This window comes from Phyllostomus discolor, chromosome 4, assembly GCF_004126475.2.
Source record: "Phyllostomus discolor isolate MPI-MPIP mPhyDis1 chromosome 4, mPhyDis1.pri.v3, whole genome shotgun sequence".
Classification (NCBI taxonomy): domain Eukaryota; kingdom Metazoa; phylum Chordata; class Mammalia; order Chiroptera; family Phyllostomidae; genus Phyllostomus; species Phyllostomus discolor.
The window spans coordinates 15,451,336-15,473,479 of record NC_040906.2 but is presented as its reverse complement, the minus strand read 5'-3'; the positions used below and the strand labels follow the sequence as shown (position 1 = coordinate 15,473,479).

Below are 22,144 nucleotides of genomic sequence, written 5' to 3'. Positions count from 1 at the left end.
TTTCTTTCTTTTTTTTTTTTTTTTTTAAGCAATCAAGGCAATAGAAGGCGGGAGTCTCTCACAAGCGTCAGGGCATTAACTCGCAGAGGTGATGTAAAGATTGGGTTGAGGACGAGAAAGGCCGTCAGGAGCTCTTGGCTCCCACCCACAGACAACTCTAGGCCGCTTCCCAGAACAAGACGGCCCGCACCCGGCCTGGGTAAACCTCCCAGGGTCGGAGAACAGCCCAGCGGGTCTGCCACCTGGGGCAGGATGCTACACGTCCTGCGTCCCAGCGAGGGAGTCTTGCGGGCACAAATAATGCTTGCGCAGAGAAAGGGAGGGAAGGAGAAGCAGGAGTGTGGGGCTGACGCCGAGGCCCCTCTGCACACAGAACCTGCCAGGGCCTTGTCAGAGCCCCCAAAGGTGCCGGTTCTCCAGCGTCCGTCCACCACGGCCACTCGCCCCATTTAGACAGATGTGCAGGCAGAAGGACCCGCCTGAGCCTCAGGGAAATCCAGTCCTGACACCAGTTCCCCTCCCTCCCACCCCTCAAACGTGAGGCAGCTCTCCTGGATGTCGGACCCCCGCCCCTCCTGCAGCAGCTGAACCCCGCGCTCCCGGCAACGCTGATTCCGTTTCCCTCGCAGGCCACTGCACAAGAAACGGACCTAAAGAAGGAGGCATCTGGCAGCACAGCAGGAGCCTGGGGGTCTAGGGACCAGCGCACTAAGAAGCGATCTCGGATGGGCCTCAGTTTACCCCTCTGTGCCATGGGAGAGCACAACTGGATGACCCCTGACCTCCCGGCGAGCTCTCAGTGCCCAAGGATCCAACTCAAAGAAGATGCTCAGCCAGGCACTGCCTGGACCCCCGAGCACCTGGACTCTGCACACCTGTTTCTCCTCCCCTGCTCGGTCCTGCCTGGGTGTCTCTAGGCTCCAATCACGTTCGAGGCTATTTCTGCAGCAGCCACAGAGCCCCTGGGGGCTAGGACAGAAACAGCGATTTACAGGAAGTCTGGAAATACACGCCAGACTGCAGAGGTTCCGAGGGCCATGCAGGGCAATAAAGAGGCTGATTTATTTTCATCAGTGAAATGCTGAAACCCAATCCCTAGAGCGAGCTGACCCGGCAGACGGCGGCGAGTTCCTCACCCAGAGCAGAATTAGCTAGAGCACAGCCTGCCGGGTCTCTCCGCTGGGGCCGGTGATGGGAAGGGACACAAGGGGAGGCCAGGGCCGGCCAGCTGGGCCACTGTGGCTCCAGGTCCCTCAGGCTGGCCTCTTCCCACCTGCTGCTGGCCTGCCAGGGGCTCCAGGATGCAGCCACAGCAGTGAGCAGAGCTCAGCAGACAGATTTTCCATTTTAAAACATCCCCTATTCTCAGGGGACTGAACACTCCAGGCTGCTGGGCCCACATGTCCCCTTTTGTGGGGCAGGGGGCCAGGGCTCCTCAGACTTCTGCCCTCGTGAAGCATCTTCAGATGTGGTGGCATCAGAACCCCAGCTCTACACCTACCTGGCTGTGCAAACGCTGACAGGTTACCTCGCCTCTCTGTGCCTGTTTCCTCACCTGAGAAGTAGGAACGAGAATGCTCAGCTCGAGGGGTCACGAGGAGTGAAGGAAACAATGGGCACCTCACGGCAGTCACATCTGGAGGACGCACAGAGAAGGGGGAAGTAGACTCTCCTCCTGGCCCCTAACCAAACTGCTGGCTGGGAGTGTCCATTAACACAACCCTCACGGAGGCCACTTTGGCACTATCAAAATTTTATATGCACACACTCTTCCACCCAGCAGTTCCGTTTCTAGAAATCCGTCCTACAGATAGACGTGCACGAATGAAAATCATGTATGTACAGGTTATTCGCTGCAGCATTTTTGAAAACAGCAAAGGACTGGAAACAACTTACATGTCCATGTTATTGGAAATGCAAGTTAAATAAAACACAGACCATGTGCTCGGTGGAATATTACGCAGCTGACAAAACAAAGAAGGCTCTTCATGTGCTGTTACAGAAAGATCGCTGCGGCGCCAGATGAAAAAGCTCAGGGTACAAGCCAAATGCTTGCAAGGACCACGAGACTCTAACGACCTGGTCCCCAGACCTCTGACCTCGCCTCCTACGATAACATCCAGTGCCGTCCCCCTGGCCCCTTTGCTGCTTCCCAGGCATCTCAGGTGGGCTACTGATTCTTTCGTTCTTTTAGCGCCTTTGCACTTGGGCTCCCTCTGCCGAGGCTGCTCTTCCTCGGGGATCTGCCTGGCCGACTCCCTCATCTCCATCAATTCATGGCTCACGCATTCCCCCCTCAGGAAAACCTAGGCCGACCAGCTTTTTAACAAATTTCATCTCACCACTCAGTGCCCCCACTTCCAATCACCCTTCCTCTGACCTGTTTTGTCCCAGAATATTTGTCACCTAACATGCTGTGTCGTTTACTGATATGCCTTTACTAATTACTGTCTGCCTTCTCCCACTAAAATATAACCATGACAAGAACCAGGGTCTTTATGTTGTTCACTGTTACCTCCTCAGCACCCACAACAGTGGCTGTCCACAGAGCAGGCACCCAGTCAACACTTGCTGATTGAATGAGAGAATCGCCCATGTACCAAAGAACACCGATGATTTGAATTTCTTCTTCAATAGCATGGATTCAAGGTTATGCCTATAATCACGTCATCCTCCCTCTCCCGCATCCTGATATGTTTTCTCAAGCTTTACAGGGGTTCCTGGGGGCACCATGACCCACAGCCTGGCCACCAAGGGTGGCCGGAGCCAGGGAGGCAGGACCCACAAAGGGGAAGACCCTGGAAAGACCCCGGGAGCTGACCTGGCTCTGCCCCTGCTTACTGTGTGACCTCTGCAAACCCCCCAAAACTGAGTAAGAGGGATTGGCTCACACATGGGAATGGAGTCTGGCGTTTGGATGATGCCAGAGAAGAAGTTCACATGCAGATCCCAGATCCCAGATCCACTGAAACCTCCCCACCATAAATGGCCCCAGAACTGCCCGCTGGACAGAAAGCAGGACCTGGGAAAGTGGACCAGGTGGGAGGGGCTCTGCTGCCTGAAGAGAAGCGCACCAGCTAGCAGGCAGGGGCGGGCAAGACAGAGACCAGCTCCAGGAGCAACGCTGTCTCCTGAAGGCCAATGATGGCGAGAGGACCCGGAAAAGCTAGGACAAGCAGTGAAGGGGTTAAACTTTGCCAAAGAGCAAACCACCTCAGCTAGCACCTAGGAACCAGCCCAGGACAGCCACCCTGGACAGGGAGATAGAGGGCCAGGCGCAGCCTCCAAAGGCAGGGAGACACGCCCAGGGCCAGACCAGGTCCAGTGAGGAATAATCCAGAATTACCCAGAAAGACAGCCCTCGCCACGGAGGCCCAGAGGCTGTGAACCGACGCCTCTCCCCACCCCCCACCCAGAGCAGAGGCAGCGTCCACCTGCCGCACCTGGGGCCTGGAAACCAAGGAGCAGGGCAGGGGCTCTGCGGGCTGCGGTGAGGAAAAGCAATAGGCAGAGCGCGTGTGCTCCCTGAGCAGCCGGCACGCCGCCCTGTCCACTGAGCAACGAATCCGGGCTCCAGGGACCGGTCCACTGCAGGAGGTGGGAGCTGTCTTTTCTCTTAATCCCCTGCTTCGCTCTCCCCTTCCAGGCCCCATGTAGGTGGAGGGCAGCCCAGCAAGGGAAGCCAGTCAGATCAATTGCTTTTCTTTCCCCCTGCTTTCTAGACCTTGAGCAATATTGCTACACCACCTTTAGATCTGAAAAACAATTCTGTCTTCAATGTCATCTGCCTCCAGCACCCAGGACAAATGCAGCCCCCTGTAGAGCCATCCCCCTCCGATCACCACCATCCCCGGAAGCTTCTGCTCTCCTGAGAAGCCGTGGCCCTCAGCCAAGATCCTTCTCCACGTGGGGGTCGGAGTGCATGGCGTGCCTGTCTGATCTCACCGAACCCCCTATCCACCGCCCTGGCCTGCAGGCAACCCCAGGGCATGACTTCCTATAGCACAGGGTCTAGCGTAGCGCCTGTCACCTCGCAAGTGATCTGAGAAAAGAAGTGGAGGGAGGAGGGGATCATGGGTGAAAGGCAGCTTTCGTTGGGTAAGAAAAAATACATGATCGAGGGAGGCTTGAATTTCTTTTCTTGGACATGGTGAAAGTCAGTATCTTGGGGTCTGGCCGCGTCCAGCTAACTTACGCTTGGCGCAGCCTGGCAGGGGAGAACGGAGGAAGGTGGTGGAGAGGGACAGAGTGCACAGTCTCGTCTTCCCCTGCCTCGAGCCTGATACCTGAGCACAAGGCGAGGGCAGACGGTGCCGCTCAGGCCACTGGCCAAGAGCTCTGCGTCCGCTCTGAGTGTGGCTCCGGCCTTCCAACCTCCACCTGATGGCAGAGATTACAGAGGACCAAAGGCACATTCACTCGGGAGGGTATTGGTTTACCGAATGTTCCACGGGCAGACACTGCTCCCCGGGCCTGCCAGCTGCCTCGCAGAGCAGGGCCAGCGGAGGGTTCGAGGGCATCGGGACAAGCCCCGGCCAGCCCGCCCGCCCGACGAGGAACAGTGCTAAGCAGGTGGCCGGCAGATGCTGGGTCACCGGTGTCATCTTCTGCACCCACAAGGTCAGGCCGACCTCACATTTGAATTATCAGCACTCTGGTTGTTCCGGGAGGTCAGGAGAGGGCGCCTCTCTGGGGGGAAGAGAAGGCACCCAGATCCTCCTCAAGAAGGTGTTTGATCCCTGCCTCTGTCACGACCTCTGTGCAGACCATCCTCGCTGAGACCCATCTCTCTTGTTTCCCAACAAATCCGCCCAATGGGGCCACGGGGACAAGGACTCAACTTGCTTGCTGCCGCTGATCCGCCCTCTCTGCCAGGAAGTTCTCCCAGGTGGCTAACTCACACTCCTCCTGCTGTACTCTAAGCCCTTTGTCCTATATGACGTGCTAGGACAGGGACAGAGCAGCTTTGAATTTCTCTGCCTGTCCTCCCCAACCCTGAAGTTACAGGCCGAAAGGGCTGCCCTTTCCCACAAGCCAAGTGAAGATTTCCCAAGAAAAAAAATCAGTTTGGTGCCGAACTCCAGACTCAGCACCAGTGCTGAGAAAACCGTCCTCTGCTCAGATGCCAGGGACCCATGTATCACCCCGGGATCCCTGGGCCCTTGGTGTGAATTACTAGAGCCCACCTGCAATCTCGTGTTCCCCTCTTACTGGTTCCTCCCATATCTTACCCCAAAGTTCAGGAGTGTCACCCCTATGAGTGTATGTCATGGGGGCTATTCGCCCCACTAACTGCCTCATTCCCAATGCAAAGGGGCCGCTGCTGTTCCTCATCCTGTCTGGCCCTGGGGACATGAAGGGACGCAGAGCCAGGCAGGTGGCTAAGGCAGCTGGAGGTGGAACTTGAACTCCTGGGCTTTTGTGCTGTGCTGCTCTGCCAACCAGGGACCTGGAGCCCAGCCTCCCTCTCTGTGTCATGGGACAGGCTTCTCACCAGTTCCAGGGCTGGAGGGCGAGCAGACCCAGCAGCCTAAAGCGTCTCAGGCTCTAGATGAACAATCTTTGAGATTAAGATTTAAAGTGATAGAAAGCAGCATGATCCCTAGCCTTTCTGTTACGGCCTCACTTCCCTCACCTAGTCAACAGGAACACTAGTTGTGATCTGAATTTAATAAGGAAGCATTTGGGTCTCAGTGGTGACCGAGGCCACAGGAAAAGGAACGCCACATTCCAAAAGCAGGGCCTGCAGAAAGAGGTGACGGGCATCAAGAAAGCCACCCACAGAACGGGAGAAAATATTCACAAATCATGCCTCTGATAAGGGGCCTATTTCCAGGCTGCATAAGGAGTTCATAACTCAATAACAAAAAAAGACAAATCCCCAATTTTTAAAAAATGTGCAAAAGATGTGAATAGCTGTTTTTCTAAAAAAGACACACAATATAACAGCCAGTTAACAAAGACGTTCAACATCATTAATTCTCAGGGTAACGCAAGTCAAAACCACAATGAAATACCACTCTACACCCACCAGGATGGCTAGAATACCACAGAAAATGACAAGCGCTGGTGAGGACGCGGAGAAACTGCAGCCCTCACACTTCGGCAGGGGAGGAATGTAGACCGGTGCGGCCGCTTTGGAAAACAGTCTGGCAGGTCCTCAAACGATTGAACACGGAGTTACTATAGGACCCGGCAATCCTACTCCTAGGCATCTGCCCCAGAAAAAAATAAAACCATGAGTCCACGCCAAAAGTTGCACATGAATGTCCACAGCGGCATTCTTTAAAATACCGCCGAAGTGAACACAATGCAGATATTCATCAGCTGGCGTGCGCATAAGCAGCGCGTGGTGTGTCCACGCAGCGGGAAACCATTCAACGACGAAACTGAAGCACCGATTCGTGCTACAGCAGGCACGGACCCTGGAAACACTGCACTAAGTGAAAGCCACGTCCTCTGCAACTCCGTTCCCATGAACTGTCCACAGCAGACAAATCTGTAGAAAGTGGGCTGGGGCTGGGGTGGGGGCAGGGACAGAAATGAGGCGTGACTGCGAATGCAGGAGGTTTCTTCGGGGGGGCGGTGAGAATGTTCTGGAATTAGATTATGGCGACGTTGCACAACCCTAAATATCTTAAACCCCATCAAATAGCACACTTTAAACAGGTTATGTTATGGCATTAAGTTTTATCGGTGTCATATATTTTATTATGTAACATTGGGAGTATACGCTTGCAGCAGTTGCATTCTTTTAAAAAGAAATGGCAGGAACCGCTCTGTGGCTCCGAACCGCATCTACGCACATCCACGCCAAAGGAGGAAGGGGGTCAGGCAGTGGGCGCCTCTCAGAGGCCGTGGGGGGAGAGGGGTGTTTTGCTGTAAGTGCCACCTGCTAGGGGCTGTTCCCTCACCTCAGGGAGTCTGCTCAGCTCAACCTGAGTTGGCTGGGGCACGGAGAACTTGGGAGACGGGACCAGGCGCGGGCCTGGAAGTCTGCAGGGCGAGAGGCAGGCAGGGAAACAGAGAGGGGCTGCCTTCGCCACCGCAGTCCCAGGCTTTGCTGAGGCCAAGCGCGCCTAAGGGCTCCCCTGGACCAAGGGGAGAGAGAGCCGCCCCAGGGCCGCCTCAGCTCCTGTCCAAGAGGGCCCCCTGGAGGGCTGAAGGGGCTCCAGCAGGCGGAAGCTGGAGGGAGCAGGGGATTTCTGGGCTGAGGGTCAGAGCTGCCTGCTGTCGGCGCCTGGAGGAAACAGTGAGTGAGAGACAGGGGGAGATGAGGGTGGGGAAGTGTCTCCAAAACACCCACACATGGGCCGCGAGACAGAAACAGTCAGTCAGCATTTGACGCCTCCAGAACCCTCCACTGGCGGAAAGCTCAGCGCTCACACCTCCACCCAGAGCAGGCCTGTGCCTCGCCACAACGGTGCCAGGCAGGCAAGAGTGTTCTGACCCCTTCCCTCCTTTCCCCTCTTCCCACAAGTGCAGTGAACAGGGAGAGACCCCACTGAAACACACACGCAGCTGGCGCCCAGGTGAGAGCTGACACGGGGGTAGAACTAGCCCTGCAGGAGGTACCAAGGTCACTGGCACTGGGCACCGGTATTACTGACCAGAGGATCCTTTATTTACCTGAGAGTGATCAGAAAAGGCACGGGACTCACCCTAATGACATATGGGGGCACCGGAAGCAAAGGATGCCTTTCAAGGGCAGGGGTAGACAAAATAAAGCGGCTACACAACCACATCCTCCAAGTTCTGCTTGTTCAGTCCAAGAGTCACAAAGCAGCGGCTGCTTCTAAGGGTTTGGGGAGGAGTGACCAGGAGAGCGCCAAGTCCGTGGAGCCCAGCACGGGGCAGGCGCACCAGGCGGGCTCTCAGCTAGCCATCGTCTTTGTCGTCATTGTTACCATGGGACGGTTTTACAGCCGGAAGTCCCCTTTGGAATCCATCCTCCTCCATTCACTGATACGGGAACTGGGAGCCCAGTGGGAAGGAACTTGTCCAAGGTCACACAGCGAGTTGGTGTCAGAGGCAAACCTCCTGACTCCCAAGAGAGGGGCTCCCAGAACAGGGCCAAGTGCAGATCGGACCAGCGTGGGTGTGGGCTTCTTCTGAAGAAGAGTGGGCTTGTATGCATTCAAAATCATACCTCTGTCTTCTCCCCTCTAGCACCTCAATAATGATGCTGCTGCTGATAATAATAATAATGATAATGATAGACATAAATTATTGCCAGCACAGCACAGACCAGGCACTCTGCCTCTCACAGCTGACACAGATTACCTCATTGAATCTTAACAACAGAAGGCACGGTTGTCTCCCCTGTTTTACAGGAAAAGCATTTGGGTCTCAGAGGGGCAAAGTGACTTGACCGAGGAACACAGTGATAAGCAACAGAGCTTGGAACCAGACCTTCTGATTCTCAACCGCACAGTCTTACTCCCTAAGGCAGAGATTAATCTGCTCAGCATTATTTCGGCTTTCCGTCTTCCATGCACAACTGCCCTGCACCTCTGAAACAAGGCTTGGATGCGTGAGCCGTTTTGGCCAATAAAATGTGAGCACGAAAGAAAGGGTGCCACATCCAGGCAGAAACAGTCTGCAAGTGGTAATGCCCTCCACCTGCTGAGGCAGCAAGGACGGCAGCATCTCTGAGATGAAGCCCCCGCCAGCCCAGAGTAACTAAGTTGCACAGAGACCCCTGCCAACTCACACTGGATAGGCAGCGGGGGTGAGAAATGTGTTTTTGTCGGGCAAAGCCACTGGGAATTTGGGGCTGCTTGTTACCCGGCATAACCGGGCCTCTCCTGACTGATACGGCCGCTGCTGCCCGCTCCACGCTCAGGAGCTGGGAAGGTCTGAGAGGGAAGCTTAGTGGGCCCGTCTGAGCTCCTCAGAAGTCACAGAAAGAAACAGTGAGTGAGCCCAAATAAATGGAAAGAATCACTTCTCCAACCCCCTCATTTTACAGGAAAGGAAGACAATCTGAAGAAAAAGAGTTCCCAAGGGCCCCCAGAACCCAAATCCCCTGCCTCCCAGACCAATGTCTGTCCGGTCTGTCTGTCTGTCTGTCTCTCCATGTCTCTCACCTGTTTCTCTCTCCTTCTCAGTCTCTGCCTGTTTGCTGAGTATCTCTCCTTCCTTCTTTCCCTCTCAAAAAAAAAAAAAATTCAGAGAATCCCTGGATGAGCCCACAGACTGGGCACTGCTGGCTGCTGCAGGAGGGCCCTTTCCCAGGGCAGGCATAAGGGTTTAAGGAGGGGGTCGGTGCCCTCCAGAGCAGGGCACCCTCCCCGGAGGCAGGAAATGCCTCTCCTCGCAGATCCTAGGGGTCCGGAAGCTTGGGCATAAAACCAAGCCCCCTGTCACAGCCCCTGGCTCTGGGGGGACTGCCCACCAAAACAAAGCAAGGCTGACAGGCATCACGCAGAAGAAGAAATCCAGAAGTGGGTGGTTAGCAGCCCCCCCATGCCATCGTCAGCCAAGCTGGGGGACTTGCCCTGTTCTCCTGTCACTCTTTCTTTGGCCCTGCGCCATCTGCTGCTTCACACAGCACTCACCCCTGCCCCCCAGGCCTCTCTGCGAGGCGTGAGAAGCTCTCACAACTCAGTGCCCAAGGAGGCTGGGGAAGGGTGGGGGAGAAGCACCCCAGGCCTCGTCAACCTTTGGGCTGCTGGAAGGCAAATGGCAGCCCACAGCCCTGGAGGTATGGGACTTGCTTCCGAGAAGGCTGGCCCTGGAACGCTCCAGGGGAATCTGGAGACGACTCTGTGCAGCATAGGCAAAAACACCGCCCCGCTCCCACCCGCGGGGCGCTGAGATCTGAGCACGGGGCTTCAGAACTCAGGCCAAGCAGCTAATGGGGCTTCTGGAGGCTGTGAAACATGGTGTCAGCCAGAGCGCTGAGCTGGCAGGCTCCAGACCAGACTGGGGGATTGACAGAGACAGCCCGCAAGGAGGAGGCTGGTGCAGAATCAGACCGCTGTCCCCTCCACCCACCCCGGGCCTTCTCTTCCCCACTCGGGACTAAGGCCTCAGGCATCTGACTATGGGAAACCCAGAAAATGCCTTCCTAGGTGTTACGGGCTGAAGGCCGCCCCCAAATTCATATGCTGAAGTCCTCACCCCCAGTACCCCAGAATGTGGCTCTATTTGGAGATAAGGCCTTAAAAGAGGTCATTTAAAAAGAGGTCATTTGGGTAGAGGTCATCCAGTCTGGCTGGTGTCCTTGTGCACAGGGTGCACATGGTGACTAGGGCACAGACACACCATGGGCCGGCCAGTGAAGAGACAGGGAGAAGACAGCCGACTATCAGCCAAGGAGAGAGGCCTCCGGAAGAGCCAGCCTTTCAACAGCTTGCTCTCAGATTTACGGCCTCCAGACTGAAAAAACGAATGTCTATTGTTCCAGCCACTCACTCAGCGTGACTCGGTGGCGGCAGCCCAACCTGAGACACCAGGCAGTCGGGTTCACCAGAGGGCACTGCTCCCGAAGCAAGGGGTCTCTGAGATGGCAGGTGCTCCCCAGCCCCTCGGGCACCTGTCCCAAGGCCGGGAAGCTTCTGTGCTCAGAAAGTTCTTGCTGTCGACTTCCATCCGTTCTTCCCCTTGCTCCACCCCGCCTCCTTCTGGCCTAAATGCAGGTGAGTCGGAATGGTCCCCAAGCACCATGGTCACCCCAGCCTCCGTCCACCACACTCTCTCCCTCTTCCCTCTCTTTCTGGTTTAGTTCCTGGGCCTGTCCAGAGTGACCTGGGCCACGCTGTGTGGCAGCCAGCTCCCTGCCAGCTAAGGGCTTGAGAAGTTGGGGAGCCCCCTGACTTAGGGGTGTGGAGGTGCTGAATACGCTGAGCTCTACGGCAGGTGGAAAGGGGTGTGGAGCCAGAGTCCTCGACTCAAATATCAGCTCCCCTTCTTCTCTCTCAACTGCAGGTGACATCCCCCATCTTGTCACACTTCAGTGTGGTCGCCGGTACAGTCGGAGCCGAGCTCGCTGGCAGGTCCCTTCCCCTCCCGCGCCTCAGTGTCCCCACTGACGGGCCCTGTGATGGGCTCGTGCCACCCCAGCCTGGGAGGTCAGCCCACAGAGAACAGAAGGTCACGTCCGTACGACTCTCTCTCCCTTCACCTTGCTGCTGGCATTAGTCAGGGGTGTCCTAGTCAGTGGGAGAAGCCACTGAGCACCACAATACCACACACTCGGAAGCAGAATTAGGAGTCAGAATTAGGAAGCAGAATTAGGAGGGTGGGGATGCGGGCAGCCAGGAAGGGGTTAAACACAGAACAGTCATGGTGCTGGGGGTTAAGTCAGGGTCACCTGGAAGGCTTCCCAGAGGAACAGAAGCTCTGACCCCACTGCTGGCCACCCCTCACTACAAGGCGGGGCAAGGTGGGGCCCAGGCCAGAGATGATTTCTGTTCCAGGCTGCCTGGCTCAGCGCCCCCACCCTCCCCCGCCTTTGAGCCACCAGGCGGGCTCCGGAGGAACGGGCCTGGCCTGGCCACTCCTCTCCTCTCTCCTGGCAGGCCCACCATAGGAGAGGCAGGCTGCCTCCAAAAATGGCCTCGTCTCACCTTGGACACGCTCTACCTATTTGGAGAGGCCAGTCCCTCACACCGGAGTGAGCAGCCCCTCACCCCCCGGGGGAGGCGGGGGAGAGACGTGAAGGGACACGTGTGTCTCGGCCACTCCCTGCACTGAAGTCCTGCTAGCACCAGAGCTGGGCCACCCCCATGGCCTCCGGGGCGCCGCGCTGCATGTGCCGCCACGTGTAAGCCTTCCTCACGGTGAGAGGCAGGACCAGGGCGATCTGGTCTGTCCAGGGGTGAGAAGTAGGGGAGCTAAGCAGGCAGACACTCACCCAAGCTCAGCAGGGCCCAGGCATTGCCACAGGACCAGATACCCAGAACAGATCCCCAGGGACGTCAGCCAGCCCAGGACGGCTCCATGCTCAGCACTGGGTTTTCACACCCAGACCCTCTCCTCACCGGCTAGACAGCCGTGGGCGGGTTACGTCAGCCCTCCACCATCTAGCCGTAAACACGGAGCCCGCTTCACAGGGTGCCTGTGAGCGTTAGGTGACGACCGAGTATGGGCGCCACAGCTGGCGTGCGGCAAAACCAGAGCTGGCCCCCAAGGCCAAAGGGCCTTCTCCCTTAGGCCCATCTACAGACCCTTGAGGTGTTGCCATGGTAACGACCGAGGGGTCCAGGACTCGTGAGAAAACACAGCAGGCAGCCTCCCCACAACTGCCCATCCCCAAAAGGTGTCCGCTAAATCCCCCCTTGGCAGCAGAGCAAACTGAGGCCCCAGGAGGATGGCGTCTCGTCAAAGGATTTGAACCTGGGCAGGTTAGCTCCAGAGGCCACATTCTCAGCTCCTGCCCTAAACTGCCTCTTGTGCAAATCACTACAAGAACCCAGTGATGCCGATACTATTCCTGCCCCAAGTTTGTAGATGAGGAAACGAGGGACCACAGGAAGGCTCAATAGCCTTACCAAGGACACGCAGCCACAGAGGGGGGAGCTGGGCTTGGGACCCCGGAGGCAGGCTCTGAAGCACACACACTCACCCACTGCACACTACCACCCCAGGGTCAGCCGGCTCCTCCCAGGGGCAGAGGCCCCTGCAGCAGCACATCACCCCCCAGGCCATTCCCCCAGCCCTGGACCACTCCAGGGAAAGGCCACGCCCCCTCCCAGGCTCCAGCTTAAGCCATCTCCTGAGCACGCCAGAATCTTGGGGGTTAGGTGTGCCTCTACCCCAGTTGGCACATGGGGAAACTGAGGCACAGGGACTTGTCCACAACTAGGGAGACAGACACAGGCCTTCCGCTTCCCTCTCTTGACTGGGGAACTGGCCAGACAAAATGCTTTATGTCTGGGCCCCAGGGTCTACAGCCTTCCAGAAGCGCCCCAGGTAGCAGAAGGAGCAGGATGGGGCTACGGTTCCTGTCCCTGCCCCAGGGCTGGTCACAGTTTGCTTTCCTGTCCCTGTGGGGGTGCAGCCCAGCAGCGGGGAGCACACAGTGGGACTGGCAGGGTCCACCTGGTGACCCCCCCAGCTGCCTCCCCTGCCCGCCCTTCAAGCATAGAGCCAGCTTCTCAGCCTCCAGAGAGGAGCCGCTCTGTCCCTACAGGACGAGCTGACCTTTAACTGGCCAGAAGGTCCCACTGGTTCCATCCCCGGCCAGGAGGTGCAGACTGCAGGAGAAAGGACAGCAGGCCGGGGCCACCCTTCACCCTCTCCTTCCCCCGCCACCCTCCCTGCTCCCTCGACCCCACCTCCTTCCCTCACTGCCGGCCGGCGGGTCCTGTCCGAGCCCTGGCCTTCCACAGCCACTCCTTCTCCCCCCTTAATTATTTTACCTTTTATTTGCCTGGCGCTTTAGAGTTTACCAAATGTTTTTACATTTATCATCACATTGAATCCACACCAGGGAGAGATGGAAAGTCATTGAAAATTCCCTCAAATTGCCAAGTGTTCTTGTTAAAAATGCAAACATCCCCAGAAGATGAACAATTAGGCTGACAGCCACCGGTACCTCAGGACTAATTCATCTCAGCCTCTGCCTCCTTCTGTTCCCTCCTCGGCCACTCAGCACAAGTGGATGGGGCTGGCTGGGGCAGTGGGGAGGGGGGAGGACTGTTTGGGGGGGCTGCCTGGGTGGAGTGGGGTGCCCGCATGCCAGGGGAGAGGAAGGGCAGGCACGAGGAGGCAGCTTCAACTCTACACCACTGCACACAAAACAATCGCTCTCACCAGGCCCTAACTTCCAGCCCGAACACCACCCTCCTCCCACATCGCTCCTTCTGGTGTCTCCGAGGCCAGAGGGAGAAGAATCTTCATGCAAGAAGAGGCTTAAAAGACGTTCAGGGTAGAGTCCACAAACCCAGAACCTCGGAGAGGGAGGCGGGAGGCAGGGCGAGGGTGCCTGGCTCTCCCTAGCACAGCTCTGCCACGTGGCCCGGGGGTCCCCAGGACACGGCGGCCCCTCCCCAGAACCGGTTTCAGCTGGAAGGAGAAGCCCAGAGGCTGCGCTCTGGTGTCCTTGAAGGGATGCGCCCCAGCTCACGGGGACAAATCAAGCGGGTCTCAGTTACCCCAACTGAAAACTGATGGAGGGGTGGGCCGATGGTCCTGAGGGTCCTCCCAGCTCCCACATTCCGCGGTCCTGGGACCGAATCAGGGACGCGAGCCTGTGGCCAAACCCCAGACAGGGTGTCTCAAGAGTTCCTGACCTCCAGGCATGCTCGATTTTCGAGGCCCCACCCCACACCCCACCTCACACATTCAAACGAACCACATGAATAAATACAACCCCATATATAGCTCCCGAGAGCTGAACTGAGTTGCTGTTGACCATCTGACATAATGTTAGGTTTCGCAGCTAAACATGTATTAATTTCCATCCCGTAGCTTTCTTTTCAAACTGTGGAGCCTATCTGTTTGTCTCCAGCTCTCGAACGTTTTCGTTGGCTGCCGATGAAAGCCTGTGGGCCTCGATGCTCTGTCCGCATTCCGAGTGCTCGGAGCCCAGAGACCCCGGCGGTGAGGCTGCTGATGCGCAGCGGCGGGTTTCACAGGAAACCCAACCAAGGCTGCGCTGGTATCACAGGGCGTGCCTCAAGGTCCACTCCAGGCTGTCTCCTCCAAGGAGCCCTCCCAGGCCACTCCAGCTATCACTCAACGTCCGTGGGACTCATTTGGCGCCAAGGGCACCTCCTCGTGTGGCTGTTTGACTATGTTTTCCTTTTTTTTAAGCTCCGCCTTCATTATTTAACACATTCACACTTGCCTCATTATCTCCCATGGAACTCTGAGCTCTCCCGAGGCGCTTGGATGTCTCCTCTGCCTGCCCTTTGAACCCAGCATGGTGTCACTGTGCCAAACAAGACAGCCGCGGCCCAGGGGCTGTGCGGTTTGGAGAGTGGCGGGAAGCCACGGGCCCCACCTACCCTCCATGCCATCCTCGCGGTGCCCACTGAAGTTGTCATAGGAGTCCCAGCGGATGAGGGGGTCGGAGGTGTTGTAGTCCACCGACACGCTCGGGCCGTTCTCCAGGTGTTCCATGCCTGAAAGGGCGGGGAAGGGCGGGCGGACAGGGAGGAGAAAGAAAAAAGAGGCCAGCAGCTGAAAAAACAGAGGAAGCCGACGAGATCCCCCAAGGATGCTCTCTAAGGGACTTCTCATTTTCTTGACCTTGGCGGGGCGGGACCAGTGGCTTAAGTTGGACGGAGAACCTAGGGGTCTGGTTTCCTGCATTCTTGAAAAGGCACATACCAGGTCACAGGGGGAAATGAGGACAGGGCACTGAGAAGTGAAGACCCCCCCCAAGGGAAAGCTGGGGGACCATCTGGATGCGTTCTGCCCCTTTCTTTTCTGTGGCCCAGGGGCAGTGTAGAGACCAGGGTCTGCCCCTGGAGGCGGGGGGCATGTGGGAGGAGCAGGGCTCACAGCCTGGGTTTTGAGAGGACACGGGGTGGTCCAGGCCACCCCCTGCCCCACTACTTGAGGAGCTCTCCAACTCCAGGTGGGGGTCTGAGGACAGAGGCAGCACGTCTCCCGCACGCACATCCAGAGAAAGCCCAGAATGAAGACGGCACAGGCTGCATGCAAGTCAGACACTCCCTGACCTGGCAGTCCCTTCTTTAATCCGCCCAGAGTCCCTCTGTCTGCAACCTAGCTTCATGTCCTCGCATTCTGTCCTCAAATAAGATGGGGAACAACTGGTCTCCACATATAACCAGCCCAAAGGCTCCAAGGCTATTATTAAATTGGTCTCCTCATCTTCAGGTTGAATCACCTCGGTTCTCAGAAATACTTCTCGTGTACCCAGCACCTTGGAGTGTCCCCTCAGCCACTCCCTCCGTCCTCCACGGCCCCTGGTCTCTAAATATACGTGGGCGGCGACCTAATGGGACTGGAACAGTTTATCCAACCCAGCGCCTCTCTGTCTGCTTTTTTATTTTTGCTACCCAGAGATTAAGTCACTGGTTCATGTTTAGCTGGGGGTCCACTATGATACCCAGATCTTTCACGGTAGGCCTGCCTTTCGATCACAGGTAGCTTGACAATTACGGAGAAGATGGGGGGAGAATGGTGAAGGAGGGTGGGGACAGGCCAGGATGGAGGGAAGGGAGTGAATGATGAGTGGATTCTAACGTGGCTGATACCTTGAATTTTCTCTGGTCCGTAAGAAAACACAAATTCCACTTTGCCGTATTCTGGAAATCGATCATCTAAAAAAGGAGAAGGAAAAATGAAGTGGTCAATCAGCTTCAAAAAAGAACTCCATAAAAAGTTTTCTTCTACCTGGCTGGCGTAGCCCAGTGGATTGAGCACAGGCTGCAAACCAAAGCATTGCAGGTTCGATTCCCTGTCAGGGCACATGCCTGGGTTGCAGGCCACACCCCCAGCAACTGCACATTGATGTTTCTCTCTTTCTCTCTCTCTCTCTCTCTCTCTCTTTCTCCCTCCCTTCCCTCTCTAAAAATAAATAAATAAAATCTTTAAAAAAGTTTTCTTCTAGAAAAGATTAAAGTAATATGCATGCACACGTTGATTATATATTAAGTTATTTTCAGTCCCAGTCCTACTTTCCTGAGGTAACCATTTCTACCCATTTCTGTTTCTTGTTCTACTGCCAGTGACCCCAGTCACTAGCAGTGACTGGGGCTAGATCACAGCCCCAGTTTTTATGCCATTATTTCTGGACACATCAGTATTTTTACATCCCCACTAATTTACCTCTGTGAAGGTGAGTGATTCGGCTCATTGACACGGCTCTCACCTCCCTTCTCCTAAAACCTGCTATTATTATTTTTTATCATCATCACCGTGTATTCTACCAATTACCTTCAAAACTTTAAATATTGTAGTTAAGCCTCTACTTCTTGGTCTGTCCATCTTTGATGGTGTCCTGACTCCCTCTACGTAAGAGAAGGAATGTATGTCCCTTCCCTTCTCCTATCTCTCACCAACCCCACCTCCACGGTGTCAACTGTTCCTTCATTTCTCCTTGTTACGATTGATAACATTTATTCTGTTCTGTAATCACAGCGGCATCTTCTGCTTTTGCCCTCCTGCCTCCAGGGCAGGGACACACCCTTCTCCTGAAGGTCACGCCCCTTCTCCTCCGAGTCCCCGCCCCACTCTCTGCTCTCTGCCTCAGCCCAGTCTGGACACAGATCCCCATATACTGCTTACAGCAAGTGAGGTTACATGAGGGATGGGGTCTGCTCCCTGGGGCACCCATCACACCTGTGCACGCCTCTATCACTGTAGGCATCACTTCCTAGCACCGTGTGTGTGTGTGGGTCTCGTTCTCCCACAACACTGAGCTCCCTGAGGTTATGGGCTCGCCTCTTTCTCTTTGTATCCCCAAGACCTAGCACACACCTGGCACATATACACACGAGTGGCTGGATAAATGGACACATATACACATGTTTGGTGGATGGATGGATGGACAGATGAATGGATAAATGGATGGATTTGGATGTGTGGTTGGATGGGTGGATGGATGGGTGGATGGATGGATGGATGGGTGGATGGGTGCATAGATCTGGATGAGGAGGTAGATGGTAGGTGAGTGGATGGATCGATGGATGGATGGATGAGTAGATAAATGCACAGATAGATAAGTTTGGATGGGTGGGTGGGTGGACAGATGGAAAGACAGATGGATGGATAGACGGATGGATATGGATATGTCCCAGTCCTGAAGGTGATGCAGATAAAACCTAAAATGGATAGAGGAAAGAAAAGGAGGAGACACCTCCCTGACCACCTCCTCTTCCCTCAGAAAACAGTTGCCTCTCCACTGTTGCCATATCCTCCTCCGTAACTGCTCGTCTGCCCTGTGACAGAATGGTCCCTTGCTAGAGCTACCTCTCCACTCGATGGGCCCACCTTTGAAGGCTTCATCAAGGTCCTCCTTCCCAAAGACAACCCCCAGGTCATGGATGGCACAGGTGTGGAACTGCACACGGAAGATGACATCTCGCGCTGGGCTCCGGAACTTCTTGTGGTAGCACTTCAGCTGCACGAGAAAGAGAGCGGAGCCCATCAGGGGCTGGAGGCTGGGGACCTGGGTCGCAGGGAGCTTCTTTATCAGACCCAAGTCTGGGTCCCCAAGGCTCGCCCCAAACCCAGTGAGAGAGAGGTCACCAACACCAAACGGGATCTCAGAGCTCTCTGGAGAAACTTCTAGAAGAGCAGAGAGTTGGAAGCCAGTCTTATCCCATGGGGACAAAACTACCTCTCAAGAATTTCCTGCATACAGATCGGAATGGAAAAAGTAGGAGCAGATTCAAACTGATGGAGGAAGGGCTGAATCTACAACTGAGGGAGTCCTTGTCACCAATCAGAAGCCAGGAGGTAAGAGCTCCCACTAACAGCTAGTTCCCCAGCTGTTGCAGAACAAGAGGTAAGCCCAGCAGAAGGGATGTCTGACTCCAAGGCAGGAGAATGAACAAGGACTGTCAGGGGTTGGAAGGCGTTGCAAGAGACCTGAGAGCCCACAACCCCAAGGCTGGTGGCCCACCAGGAGTGAGGTCTTGCCTGGGGGAGGCAGGCGGAGAGTGGGAAGGGAAGGGAGAAAAATAAACGAAGAGGCGGGGCTACAGGCAGAGGGGCAGTGCTCACCAAGATGTCTCCCTTCAAGAGCAGCCCAGGCTCGATGGTGATGCAGATGCTGGTCTGGCTGTCTCCTTGGACGTTGCTGTGGGGAGAGGTGGGCCGAGGGAAAGAGGGGCTGCTGCAGGGGCGGGCAGTGCATTTCCCCCTTCTGCCCCCCTGCCACCAGGTCACTGGAAACTTTGCTGACTTCACCCCCTAGCCCTCTCCTATATGAGATTTAAGGAGCCCGCCCCCCGCCAACCCACACACACCCACCCCACTGGCTCCTGGTCCTCAGCCTCGGAGCCGTGGCATCCAGGCCTCTCATGCCTGTGGAATACTTACTAGATGCCAGATGTGTAAACAGGCTGCATGGCCTGGTAGATCCGGAGAAATGGCCGACACCCTGCAAGGCAAGGGTGGTGTTAGCTGAGACAGCGGGACAGTGGGAGCCGAGAGAGTGAAGGAAGTAGGGGCGAAAGGAAGGAAGCGGGGAGGAAGAGGAAGGAGAAAAAGAGGAAGGAGCAATGGAAAGAGAAAGGGGAAGAAATACCAGCTTTCCATTCGCAAGTCATATTAAGCTGACAAAAACATTGCCACATCCAACATCTGTCAACAGGCACCGCGAGTGTGGAGCCCACTGTGCTGATGACTAGACTGGGGCTAAAGAAAGCTCAGGAAGTGGGGCAGCTGAGCCTCCCGTCCACGCCTGCGTTTTCACCACCCATGGCTGCCTCTTCAGAGAAGGAGATGGAAAAAAGGATGGGGTGGGAAGCCAGAGGGCTAGAGCCCGTACCTCCTTTAGACTCGAAGTTGGGGATGCCGTGCATGATCACGTGGTGCAGAAACAAGGGCTTGTTGTTCATTTTGATGGTGCCCGAGAGCAGGCCGCTGAAGTAATGCACGTACCTGGAGCAGGGACAGGGGCAGCTTCAGCCAAGGAGGCCCGCACCGGGGCAGAGCCATCCCGTGTTCTCTTCCCCCCCCCAGAACACTGCCCTAGGTGTTCCCACCTAGCCTGCCCCTACCACCCACCAACACCCCCAGGCCTCCCCATGGCTGGGGTCTCTGCCCAGCACAGACCTCCCTTGCTGCCTGAAACCCCCAGGTAGGAAGGGTGAGCAGGGACTACTACACCTAGAGCTGGGTCTAGCCAAACCCCCAACTTGGGGTTCTCCGGCGACCCCTGGTGGTCAACACGAGCATCTCATTCCTGCTTCACTCCCAGCCCAGGAATCTCCTGCTGGATTCAAAGTTCCTCCCCCACAGCCCTGACAGGTATCCTGAACTGCTCACCACTACACGAGGTAGGCTGATGACCCTCAGACAGATCTGACATCCTTATCCAGAGCCCAAACCGAGCTGACATTCATCCCCACAGGGCCTGGGTCAGCTCTGCACAGGCCCACCAGCCACATGACCCTCCAGAGAACAAGAGCATAATAAATATAGGCCATACCCTGGCTGGCGTAGCTCAGTGGATTGAGCTCAGGCTGCAAACCAAAGTGTCACAGGTTCGATTCCCAGCCAGGGTACATGCGTGGGTTGCAGGCCATAACCCCCAGCAACCACACATTGGTGTTTCTCTCTCTCTATCTCCCTCCCTTCCCTCTCTAAAAATAAATAAATAAAATCTTTAAATATATATATATAGGCCTTCACTTTTTTATATCATGTTAAAGTGTAGGAAAGTCTCTCCAGATCATTTCATTTGGTGTTAGGGTCAGCATCTCCCAATTCTTTTAACAAAGATCTTGTTGGAAGACTAGAAGGACTAACCTATTCCCCACTCCTAAACAGAAAGGAAAAATTAGGTCCAGAAAGGGCCATTGGCCTCCCAAAGTCACACAGCAAGAACACAAAGAGCTCGGAGTGAATGGGGAGAGAAGGAAAGAAGTCTGACTCCAATGCATCTGCCAGAACAGAGGCCAATCCCTTTGCCATTGGCCAGAGCTTCCTTCTACTCTGACTGGCCAGAGGACAGCAAGCTGTAGCAGCTCAACCAATCAATGCATCTGAGACTCTGAGGAAGCCAATATGGGCTTTTGAGGTGGGTGGGGCCAGAACCCAAGTGACCATGATAAGAATCCTCTCCTATATCTTCACTCCTTGGCCTGCCTCCAGGCCGTGGGCCTCTGTCCCTGGGCCGGGGTGGGGCCACCTTGGACAACCCAAGCAAGATAATCTGATGGGCAGCTCCAGCTCCTATTCAGGCCCCTGCCCAGCCCCCAGCCCCATTACTCAAACCGGAAACCTGGAATGGCGGGTTCCTATCAGAACTTCTGATCATGCCAACAGGATGTGTCTGTGTGCTGCGGACAATGAGTCCGGAGGTGGGGTGACAATGAATGGGAAAGCCACAGGCCAAGCCCCTCCCTCCCTCTCACCCTGCCCTCTTCTCCTCCAACTGCCTCATTCCTTCCCAGTGACACTGACAAGAAGGCGGGAAAGTGGCAGCAAATGCGTGGCCAACCCAACAGTTGCACTTTCACATTTGGGCACAAGCAGAATAACCTACCCCTAAGCAGCTGTGGGTGCAGATATGAGCTGCAAGGCAGACACAGATAGTGTCCAGACACGCACACTGAGCCCTGTGGAACCCCTGCATGACCCTACTCGTGAGAGGCAGCACTGATCCCCATTCTCCAGGTTTCCAGCTTCTGATGACTCTGCCTGCTCTCTCCAAGCCACAGTGTGCCACTGTAGCGTCATGCTCCTCCAGCTGTGTCCCTTGTCCTTCGATGGCAAGGGCCAGACTCATGGCCAAGGCCAGGCAAGCCAGGGACTGAGGAGCGGGTACTTAAGCGATAGTTCTTCCCTCCCAGACTTCTTCCCTGGGAACACTCTCATTGATCCCCAGCTGCTGTGTCTGGCAGCCCAGCCGGGATTTTCTGCATGTAAAGATATCCAGTTTCTGATCCAGCTGACCTGAGGCTGGCCACCCGCTAGCTGCCTTGTGCCAACTGTAAGACACTGGGTTGCCTGAGGACTCACTCATTTCTGCTAGGGCTTCCCACTACAATGGCGGAAACAGTCCCCAGCAGTGCCAGCACATTTCTAGAGAGGCGAGCAAGGTGAGAGTGATGTGAGTTGGGGACACCCCGGCATGGAGAGTCTGGGAAGCCCCAGCACATGCAGCAAGGGGATCCTGCCGGCCAAGTGTTCCAAAGGGTTAGAAAACCCAACCGGACACTATGGCCTCCGGGCCTGTGCACCTGCTGTCCCCTCTGCCTAGACCTTCTATCCCAGACCTTCACGCAGATGCTTCCTTCTCTCTTCTCAGATCTGACCGCACACATCACCGTCTCAGAGAGGCTGGTCCCTTGGAATCAGCCTCCCGTGCCCACTCCCATCACTCTCACCCATCATGCTCCACTTCTCTGAAATGACCTTGATGGCTTACTTCCGTGGTGTCATCCACCTGAAGATAAGCCCCAAGAGACCTTGCCTGAGCGATTCAGCATCGCAGCCCCAGTGAGCAGCTCAGTGCGACACATCACAGACAGGGGTGACAGGCCCACAG

At 55.8% G+C, this 22,144-nt stretch overlaps 1 protein-coding gene across 15 annotated transcripts in view; it reads right to left on the bottom strand.

Moving 5' to 3' along the window:
• TNS1 (tensin 1) overlaps nt 1-22,144 on the bottom strand; it is a 183,928-nt gene that overhangs the window by 57,945 nt on the left and 103,839 nt on the right. For all 15 annotated transcript variants that reach the window (XM_036022866.1, XM_036022867.1, XM_036022864.1 and 12 more), the window contains 6 exons: nt 19,418-19,530; nt 18,967-19,027; nt 18,649-18,724; nt 17,914-18,043; nt 16,176-16,241; nt 14,958-15,074 (listed from right to left, as the gene is read on the bottom strand). In XM_036022866.1, coding sequence (XP_035878759.1) covers nt 14,958-15,074; nt 16,176-16,241; nt 17,914-18,043; nt 18,649-18,724; nt 18,967-19,027; nt 19,418-19,530 — 563 coding nt within the window. The remainder of the gene's footprint in view (nt 1-14,957; nt 15,075-16,175; nt 16,242-17,913; nt 18,044-18,648; nt 18,725-18,966; nt 19,028-19,417; nt 19,531-22,144) is intronic.